This window comes from Mustela nigripes, chromosome 2 (assembly GCF_022355385.1).
Source record: "Mustela nigripes isolate SB6536 chromosome 2, MUSNIG.SB6536, whole genome shotgun sequence".
Classification (NCBI taxonomy): Eukaryota; Metazoa; Chordata; class Mammalia; order Carnivora; family Mustelidae; genus Mustela; species Mustela nigripes.
Genome location: NC_081558.1, coordinates 66,401,308 through 66,412,130, shown reverse-complemented (window position 1 = coordinate 66,412,130; position 10,823 = coordinate 66,401,308). Strand labels below are relative to the sequence as shown.

Sequence of the window (10,823 nt, the reverse complement as noted above, 5' to 3'; positions counted from 1 at the left end):
CTCTCTCTCTCTCTCTGCCTGCCTCTCCATCTACTTGGGATTTCTCTGTCAAATAAATAAATAAAATCTTTTAAAAAAATTATTTTAAAAAAAAAATTTTGTGAGTAGGGGTGCCTGGGTGGCTCAGTGGGTTAAGCCTCTGCCTTCAGCTCAGGTCATGATCCTGGGGTCCTGGGATCAGACTGTCCATTAGGCTCCCTGCTTGGTGGGGAACCTGCTTCTCCCTCTGCCTCTGATGCTCCCCCTACTCATGTTCTCTCTCCTGCTCACTCTCTTTCTCTCAAACAAGTGGATGAGATCTTTAAAAAAAAAAAAACAAAAAAAACGAGAGATGGGGAAGAAATGCTAAAAGAAAACCTGGGGTCATTTAAAAGTGAAAAAGTGATGTCATTTTTAATCTTTTCTAGCTATCAAGAAAACCTGACACAGCTTTTTTTCTTTCTTTAAATACTAACAGGTATTCCCTGATTTTGATTAACTAGGTAAAAGGACCAGTGGCCACTGCAAGTATGAGAAGCCAGGGAGTTTTTTTTTTTTTTTTAGAGTGGAAGAAGGGCAGAGGGAGAGAGAGAATCCCAGGCAGGCTCCATGCCCAGTGCACAGCCCGATGTGGGACTTGATATCACAACCCTGAGATCAAGACCTGACCTGAGATCAAGGGTCAGACACTTAACCGAATGAGCCACCCAAGTCTCCCAAAGATAGGAAAATTTTTCACAGAACATACCAAAAGGTTCTATGAACTGGTAAAGCTTTTCACCAACTGCTATCGCTTCTGTGTACTGCCGCAGATGATAAAGAATGACTGCCTGATTATAATACAACATGCTGTTCTCCACATCATCTAATCCATCCATTTCTTCAACAGCTGAGTGGACCTATGAAACAAAATCAACAAAGAATATGTTCTCACACAGTAAGAAAATCAAGAGCAAAAATGAAAGGATCTATATGAACAAACAGAAACAAAGGCCATTTCTTACTCTGAATCTTTCCATCTTTTCTACAGGACCTCTAGATTGTAATTATTCTCACATATTCAAAATTATTTTATTCATAATAAAATTCCATTAAGTAAAACATTTTCGTGGACTTTATGTAGTACCTAGCACAAAGCAAGGCAAGTTTCTTCCTTCCTACTGTGACAGTATCATCAATGTTTTAACTGCCAACATGGCTTCCAAATTAGTCCCCCACTTTTTTAGTCTCCCTGAGAGTGGGCAAAATTCAAAGACCTTTCCTGTACGCACTATGTTATGCGCTATGTATACATAACCTTGATTTCATTTTGTAAAGACTAAAGTAAAATTTAAACATTAATAGACAAGAGCTAACTACTTAACTATGTGCCGGGCCCGCTACGTTAAACCTTTCATAAAGAATACCTCATTTAATCCATACCATACCTTGAGGACAGAGAAATTATTATCATTTCCATTTTATAAATAAGGAGACCAGCACAAAAAGCTTAATTATCTGGCCTAAGGCTTTATAGCTAGGAAGTATATTTTCTGATATTCCTCCTATTTTCAGGTTTTGTTCCTATAACTAAAAAAAAAAGTTTGAAGTAATATACAACAAAAATAGGCTTTTAATGGCTTTGCTAAAACACTTTTACATCTGATACCAGAAAAAAAAATCACACCACTTTGCATTTTAAAGCTAATGACTACCTGCACGCTCCCCCAAGCTGAAGCAATAGGCTTGCAAATTTTTTTTTTTTTTTTAAGATTTTATTTATTTATTTGACACAGAGAGAGATCACAAGTAGGCAAGAGAGGCAGGGAGAGAGAAAGGAGGAAGCAGGCTCCCTGCCAAGCAGAGAGCCCAATGCAGGGCTCGATCCCAGGACCCTGAGCCGAAGGCAGAGGCTTAACCCACTGAGCCACCCAGGTGCCCCTAGACTTACAAATTTTAATTAAGTTTTGCAAACACTTTGTAATTTCATTTAACACACAAAACTGGAAATCTATCTGTATTAAAACCAATTTTTCTCTGCCACTGGTAAGACTGGATTGTTTAATTATTGTTTTAAGGATTTATTTATTTGAGAGAGAGTGCAAGTAGACGAAGGAGAGAGGAACAGGGAACGAGTCCCAAGAAGACTCTGCACTGAGCTTGGAGCTCTACATGGGACTCGATCTCATGATCCCGAAACCACAACCTGAGCCAAAACCGAGTCAGACTCCCAAACAATTGTGGCACCCAGGTGCCCCTAAAGATTGGAACAAATTATTAAGCATGTTAAGTAATTTATTTTAAGACTGACACTTCCCTATATCAAGCAGTGGGAGTATGATTTACATGATGAACTTAACTTTGGTTTGGTTGATGGCAAGGAACCAGAAGGTTCATGATACAGAGTAATCAGACACCTGTGACTTCAGTCATCCATATGATGGGCTTAAATGTTAACAACTGCTCCTCTCTGACCACAAGCACTTGCAACTCCATTAGTTTGCAGATTCTATATAAACGTCGCTTATCAAATCATAGTCTTGAAGTGACTAAAAATAGTCTCTTTAGAGAAAACACAATTTCCAAAGAAAAACAATTCTTGCTGGTGATAACATAATGGAGAGAGAATGAACTAAGAAAAGGTTAATTCTTAGCCAGAAAAAAGGGGTCTGGACAAATTAAGGAATTTTGGTTGAACGTTCAGCTACATGAAATAGCCAAAGTAGGCAAATGAACAGACAAAGCAGATTACTAGTTGCTGGGCACTGGGAATTTGCTGTCAAATGGCAGGGACTGCTATGGGTTTGTTTTTAAGACTTGTTTTTTTAAGTAGGTCAGCTCTGGGGCTCAGTCAGCTGGGCTTCTGCCTTCAGCTTGGGTCGTGATCCTGAGGACCTGAAGTCCCACACTGGGCTCCTTGCAGTGTGGAGCCTGCTTCTTCCTCTGCCTGCTACTCCCCCTGTTTCTGTGTGCACGTAAGTACTCTCTCTCTAGCAAATGAATGAATAAAAAAATAATAATAATAAATTCTTCTTAAAAAAACAAAACAAAAACAAAAGAAAAGCACAAATGGTTGAACATATGACATAAATAACAACATTTTCTAGGACTTAACAAAAACATGTAGTAATTGCTCCAGCCAGAACAAAAACTACTTGTTAAATTAGATAAAACATCAATAAAAGTGGAATAGGTTGTAAAGGTATGTAACTAGGCCGAGGACATAAGACTCTGAACAGAAGTATGATTTAGTGAAAAATAGGAGACACAGATACAAATATTTCTAGGTTTTAAGAGATTTGGAGGGCATGGGGGGGGGATTACTGAACCAGCCTTATCAAAAGAAAAAAAAAAAAAAAAAAAAAAAGAACTAAGGCTGGTGAAAGGATTTCAAAACTGTTTTCTTGGCTTAATAAGAAGTCTGCAGGAGTCTCTTACCCTAAAAAGGGTTTTAAGGATGAACTTGTGCTCAAAGACCAAATAAATATTCCCTGGAATAAACAGTCTATGGGGTCATAGGGTATGTGTACTAGATATCCACAAACATCATCTTTCCTTTGATTCTGGAACTCCAGATAAAGTAACAGTTACTAAGCTAGAGAAATACAGAAATGTGATGTCATATAAATGTGTGAAGAATGGGGTAGCTATGAAAACAGGCTCAAAAGTCAGATGGTCTGGGGTGCCTAGAAGGCTTAGTCTGTAGAACATATAACTCTTGATTTTTGGGGTTGTTAAGTTCAAACCCACATATAAAATTTACCTAAAAAAAAAAAATCAGGGGCACCTAGGTGGTTCAGTGGGTTGGGCCTCTGCCTTCAGCTCAGGTCCTGATCTCAGGGTCCTGGGATCGAGCCCTGCATCGAGCCCTCTGCTCAGCAGGGAGCCTGCTCCCCAAACCCTACCTGCCTCTCTGCCTACTTGTGATCTCTCTGTCAAAATAAGGAAATAAATAAATCTAAAAAAAAAAAAAAAAACAAAAAAAAACCCAGAGGTCTGATTCAAATCTTGCTCCTCCCCTCTCCAGCTATATAAATTAAAATTATCAGGCTCCCTAAATCCCAGTTTTACAACTGAGATAAAAGTACCTATCTTAAGGGTTGAATGTGAGGATTATTCGAGATAAAACTTAAAAAGCACTTAACAAGGAATTTGGAACCACGTAAGTGTTTAATACACGTTTGCTATTATTCTCATTTTCTTTTCTTGAAAAAGAAAGAAATTATATTTTAAAGTAATCTCTACACCCAAGGGGGGGGGGCTTGAACTCATGACTCTGAGATCAAGAGTTGCATGCTCTATGGATGGAACCAGAGGGTATTATGCTAAGTGAAATAAGTCAATCAGAGAAAGACAATTATCATATGATCTCTGATATGTGAAATTTGAGAAACAAGGCAGAGAATCATAGGGGAAGAGAGGAAAAAATGAAACAAGGTGAAACCAGAGAGGGAGACAGACCATAAGAGATTCTTAATCTCAGCAATCAAACTGAGGGTTGCTGGAGAGGAGGTGTGGTAGGAGGATGGGGTGGCTGGGTGATAGACAATGGGGAGGGTATGTGCTATAGAGAGTGCTGTGAATTGTGTAAGACTAGTGAGTCACAGACCTGTACCCCTGAAACAAATACATTATATGTTCATAATAATAAAAAAGGATTTGCATGCTCCACCAACTGAGCCAGGCAGGCACCCTTATTATTCTCATTTTCATTGGAGAACAGTAATAGGGTTGAAAAATTACTCCTGTAAAGAATTAGGAAGAGCATGAACAGGTTACTTATTTCTAACAAACCATGTTTGGGTGATACTGCAGGGTAGCTTTACTCCTATAAAAAAATTATAAAGGTCCTGAAGGGGTCTATATCACATATTGGGGGATACACTACCATACAGTGGTACTCATGAACAAAGACAAAGGCTCAAAAAGGTCATAGGTGCTTCTACAGCATGAAGCAATAATTAGAAGCACAGGCCCTTGAGTCAAACAGGACTGGGTTGATGGAACTCTCTTCATTTAAGAGATTTGTGTCTTTGGACAAATTATACAAGCTATCTGTACCTCAGCTTTCCCATCTGTGAAATGAGAAAAATTATAGTAGCTTTTTCATAGGATTACTGGGAAGAGTAAGTGACATGTTGCACATAAGGTTCTTGGTAGGGCCTTGTTCCATAATAAGCAATAAATGTCTGCTATCTGATCCTATCATCATCACCAGCTCTCTTGACTATCAAAGCTCTAACTCTGTGATCTGAGAAATGTTGCTGCTATGACCAATGACTAAGACAAGCCCCAAAACATATATAAATCAGAATATCTTCTATTTAATCAATTAATCATATCCTGATCCAATGTGCTAAAACAATCTTGACATTATTATAAATAATCTGATCTTTGCAATTATAAAAAAGATAATCTCAGTAGCTAAGCTTTTCATATATTTCCACTTTTTTTCTCAAAACTCCAGAACTCATTCAAATTTGGTATATTAGTCTATTCTGTTCAATTTAAAAATACAACAGAAAATAAATTTATACAACATATCTTTCATTTCCTGGAATAATAATTTTATATAAATAAAACTGATGCAAGTGTTTTAGATACATTAGAAATCATGCTATCAATATCAGACATGTCCTATTAATTTTTCTTAAGTATTTCTACTGGACAATTGAGAGACTACCACAGTACTTTTACAGCTAAATTCATTTCTGTATCACCTGATTCTTCAGCTGGTTAAGCGTTTGTCTCAAACTATCTGTTGTTGTTTGATTATTTTTAAAAAACTCAGCCACTGCTGTATTCAAAATTATTTTATAATCATCTTTGTTTACTTCTTGTAGGCAAGCAAGGTGTTGCAGACAGGCATCGTAATTTCCAGCCTAAAACAAACAAACACAAAAACAGACAAAATTACATATCAGCTTTAAAACTATACAATCATTTCCAAATATATTTCACTCTTCATTGTAAAACTCTTTAAAGGGGTGCCTGGGTGGCTCAGTCGGTTAAGCATCTGCCTTCGGCTCAGGTCATGATTCCAGGGTCCCCCTGCTCAGCGGGAAGCCCGTTTCTCCTTCTGCCTGCCATACCCCTGCTTGTGCTCTCTCTCTGACAAATAAAAAAAGTCTTAAAAAAAATTTAAAAACAGACAAACTTCAAAAGACCTGCAACAACAACAACAACAAAAAAGAAAAAGACCTACAACTCCCCTAAGAATACTAACTAAAGTCACTAGGTGAAGCAATATTCATATATTAATTAAGAAACTGGGGAAGAAAAAAAGAAACTGGATATGTCCGAGCATCTGGGTGGCTCAGTCGTTGAATATCTGCCTTTAGCTCAGGTCATGATCCCAGTATCCTGGGATCAAGCCCCGCACTGGGCTCCCTGCTTGGTGGGGAGCCTGCTTCTTCTTCCTCCTACTCCCCCTGCTTATGTTCCTTTTCTCATTCTCTGTCAAATAAGTACATAAAATCCTTTAAAAAAAAAGAGAGAGAGATGGGCGCCTGGGTGGCTCAGTGGGTTAAGCCGCTGCCTTCGGCTCAGGTCATGATCTCAGGGTCCTGGGATCGAGTTCCGCATCAGGCTCTCTGCTCAGCAGGGAGCCTGCTTCCCTCTCTCTCTCTCTCTCTGCCTGCCTCTCCATCTACTTGTGATTTCTCTCTGTCAAATAAATAAATAAAATCTTTAAAAAAAAAAAAAAAGAGAGAGAGAGAAGGAAACTGGGATATGTCAATTATATCTCAATAAGGCTGGAGAAAGGGGCACCTGGGTGGCTCAGAGGGTTAAGCCTCTGCCTTCGACTCAGTCATGATCTCAGGGTCCTGGGATAGAGCCCCGCATCGGGCTCTCTGCCTGCTCCCCCCGCCCCCCGCCTCCTGCTCTGCCTACTTGTGATCTCTCTCTGTCAAATAAATAAATCTTAAATAAAATAAAATAAAATAAAATAAAGCTGGAAAAAAATTGCAGATATTTCCTAAGGCTCAAACTCAAACACCAATACCTGTTTAAGACACATACATAGACACATAGGTATACCATACACCTCTATATATGCATAAAACAACATGACATACACAGATATCTATATATATTTATTTATGTATAGGTGTATAATGCTAGTAGGACATAATAGCTGAGGCTAGCAAAGAAAGGTAATATGATTAATTATTCTAATTTTTAATTTCCAGTAAATACACTTTGAATACCCAAGTATCAAATTCTTCTGCTTACATGTATATAACTTGAAAATCAAATAAGGTTTACTTTCATATAGTTTAATGTCAGAAAAGTTAAAGTTTTGACAAGAAACCTTTAGAGTTCCATTTTAAAGCATATTCGAGAAAAAGAACAGAACAAAGCAGTGAATTAAAAAGAGTGACCCAGGGGCGCCTGGGTGGCTCAGTGGGTTAAAGCCTCTGCTTTCGGCTCGGGTCATGGTCTCAGGGTCCTGGGATCGAGCCCTGCATCAGGCTCTCTGCTCGTCGGGGAGCCTGCTTCCTCCTCTCTCTCTCTCTGCCTACCTCTCTGCCTACTTGTGATCTCTGTCTGTCAAATAAATAAATAAAATCTTAAAAAAAAAAAAAAAAAAGAGTGACCCACATATTTACAAATCTAAGTTTTAAAGACTTTAAAAGGACTATGAGAGTTAAACATGTTTATGAAAACACAAAAACTTGGTAATGGCTCCAATTACTCCCATTTCTTTTATCATATTTAAACTCCAATTTTTTAAATATTAAAACTAAACCTACTCCCTAAACTTAATTCTTGAATTACTACAGAACAAAAATTTTAAATTTAAAAAATTCACTGTGGGGACGCCTGGGTAGCTCAGTTGGTTAAGCAGCTGCCTGCGGCTCAGGTCATGATCCTAGCATCCTGGTATCGAGTCCCACATCGGGCTCCTTGCTCAGCAGGGAGCCTGCTTCTCCCTCTGCCTCTGCCTGCCATTCTGTCTGCCTGTGCTCGCTCTCTCCCCCTCTCTCTCTCTGATAAATAAAATCTTTAAATAAAATAAAATAAAATAAAATAAAAAATTCACTGTGAAAAGATTCATATTTGACAGACCCTAAAACTAGAGCCGACAGAAAGAAACCACTGCTTACTGTGAAAGCTTGGAAAGCACTGGTGGACAACTCCTTCTCTTGATCAGTGATCCCAGAGGACTGACTTGTCCCTTCGTGTTTCTCTGCTCCCTGATCTGCAAGCACAAAAGTTTCACAGTTGTTTAGAAATAAAGTTATACATACAGTGAACGTGCCCTAGTTTTATCTTCTTCCTAATGAAGTTGCTACAGTTAGGACTTTTTAAACTACGATGGCATATTAGTGTTAAAGGTGAGTTAGAAGCCACTCCTCCAAAAACTTAAAGAAATGTTTTCTTTAGCCATGGTCAAGCACAATGAAAACCCACCATTGCTTATGTAAAGATTACAGCTCTGTCCATCAGGACACCTGGGCTGAGGATGTTGTGTTCACTTAAAAAAGTTAGATCTGGGGGCGCCTGGGTGGCTCAGTGGGTTAAGCCTCTGCTTTCATCTCAGGTCATGATCTCAGGGTCCTGGGATCGAGCCCTGCATCGGGCTCTCTGCTCAGCAGGAAGCCTGCTTCCCTCTCTCTCTCTGCTTGCCTCTTTGCCTACCTGTGATCTGTCAAATAAATAAATAAAATCTTTAAAAAAAAAAAAAAGTTAGATCTGCCCCCCAGCAATATATCAAAGTCCTACATATTTCAGAAGCTATGCTCAGAGACAAAAGATTATAAATATATATATATATAATACCTTCAAAAAGTTTATAATCCAGTTGGAATACAGTAACATTTAACAATTAGAAAACTACTTTAATAAGAACTCATAGTTAATTTCTAGGCCAAGAATACTTTCATAGGCTTAGGAATCCAAAAGCCAAGATTAACACATTTAAAAAGCTTCCTTAACATGATTAAGTATCCATATACCTTCTAAGAGTAATGATTACTGCTCCACAATTCAGTACTTCAAACTTAGACATTTTTTATTTGAAAACCAAATTCCAAAATAAACATAAAAATCTCTACTAAATCAAGTTTCAAACTACTCGAGTTCAATACTTCTAACTGTTCTGACAAATGCTTCAAAACAAACAAAAAAAACCCAGAACTTTTTCTGCAGTGCCTTGGTGGCTCAATTAGATTGAGTATCTGACTCTTGGGTTTTGGTTCAGTTTATGAACTTTGGGTGGTGGGACTGAGCCCCTCATTGAGTTCTGTCTGAGTGGGGGAGGCTGTGGGAGATTCTTTCCCTCTCTCTCAAAATAAATACATGTTTTAAAAATATTTTTATTTATTTGTCAGAGAGAGAGCACAAGCAGGGGGAGCAGCAGAGAGAGAAGCAGGCTCGCCACTAGGCAAAGAGCCTGATGTGGGACTCAATCCCAGGACCCTGGGATCATGACCTCAGCAGAAGGCAGACACTCAATCCACTTAGCCCCTAGGCATCCCGAAGAAATACTTTTTCTTTCACGAAAGATGCAGCATCACAGATCCCGACATTTGTGAGCACAATGCAGTCAAATGATCCCATCTCTTCTTGTTCACAAGAGATCTTTCTGGACTAAGTCTCATCTATATACTGTAGCAGAGACTTTCTGGGAGAGGGGCTGGCAGAAATCTTTCTTTTCCTTGGGATTTGGGGCCTTGATGTCAGATAACTGACAAGAACCTAAACCATAATATCATACTCTGGAGACAGCATCATGCTTACCCAGTTTTCACAAACTTTGAAGTTTCCTCTGTAAAATTACATGTAGTAGCCACAAAACATAGTTTCCATTCAACAATAATATACCTGAGCTCTTAATTACTCTTTAAAGGAACGGAGACAATAAAGTCATAAAAATTAGTAAGAATAAATACTTCCAGGTAACCACATCTACAGAGCTAATAAAAATAAGCCTCTGCCTTCGGCTCGAGTCATGATCTCAGGGTTCTGGGATCGAGCCCCGCATGGGGCTCTCTGCTTAGCAGGGAGCCTGCTTCCTCCTCTCTCTCTGCCTGCCTCTCCACCTACTTGTGATCTCTGTCAAATAAATAAAAAAAATATTTAAAAAAAAAATGCAGCATCTAGGGGTGCCTGGGTGGCTCAGTGGGTTAAGCCTCTGTCTTCAGCTCAGGTTGTGATCTCAGGGTCCTGGGATTGGGCCCCGCATCAGGCAGGGAGCCTGGTTCCCCGTCCCCGTCTCTCTGTGTCTGTCTTTCTGCCTACTTGTGATTTCTTGTCAAATAAATAAAATCTTAATAAAAAACAAAAAACAAAAAACCACAAAACACTCCTCATTCTTGAAAAAAAAAAATACAGCATCTAGTGTACCAAGGGACTGTAAAAAAAAGTTAAATCCTTTAAATCTTTCAGTCTTTTTCACATTTATTCAATGCCATAATAATAATAATAATAATAATAAAGACTATGGGAACAGGAACTGCAGGGAAGGGAGGAAAGATAGCACCTTGAGAAGATATAGCCAGCTATAATGCTGTGGATTATTTTAACTTCATTTAATCTCAAATTACTCATGATATTCCTGCTTTTCCCTGAGGTACTAAACTCAAATTAAAAGTTGTACTTGGTCAAGATCAGTCTTTAGAAACTGTCCTCTACAATTTACAAATATTTCCTACTTAGAAAACTCTCTTTGGGGGGCACCTGGGTGGCTCAGTGGGTTAAGCCGCTGCCTTCAGCTCAGGTCATGATCTCGGGGTCCTGGGATCGAGTCCCGCATCCGGCTCTCTGCTCAGCAGGGAGCCTGCTTCCCTCTCTCTCTCTGCCTGCCTCTCCATCTACTTGTGATTTGTCAAATAAATAAATAAAATCTTTAAAAAAAA

General features: G+C 38.8%; 1 protein-coding gene across 7 annotated transcripts in view; it reads right to left on the bottom strand.

The window, feature by feature from the left end:
• The window catches only part of CNOT10 (CCR4-NOT transcription complex subunit 10), an 82,067-nt gene that overhangs the window by 60,182 nt on the left and 11,062 nt on the right, over nucleotides 1-10,823 (bottom strand). For all 7 annotated transcript variants that reach the window (XM_059390619.1, XM_059390621.1, XM_059390623.1 and 4 more), the window contains 3 exons: nucleotides 8,070-8,164; nucleotides 5,679-5,840; nucleotides 728-878 (listed from right to left, as the gene is read on the bottom strand). In XM_059390619.1, the coding sequence (XP_059246602.1) occupies nucleotides 728-878; nucleotides 5,679-5,840; nucleotides 8,070-8,164 (408 nt within the window). The remainder of the gene's footprint in view (nucleotides 1-727; nucleotides 879-5,678; nucleotides 5,841-8,069; nucleotides 8,165-10,823) is intronic.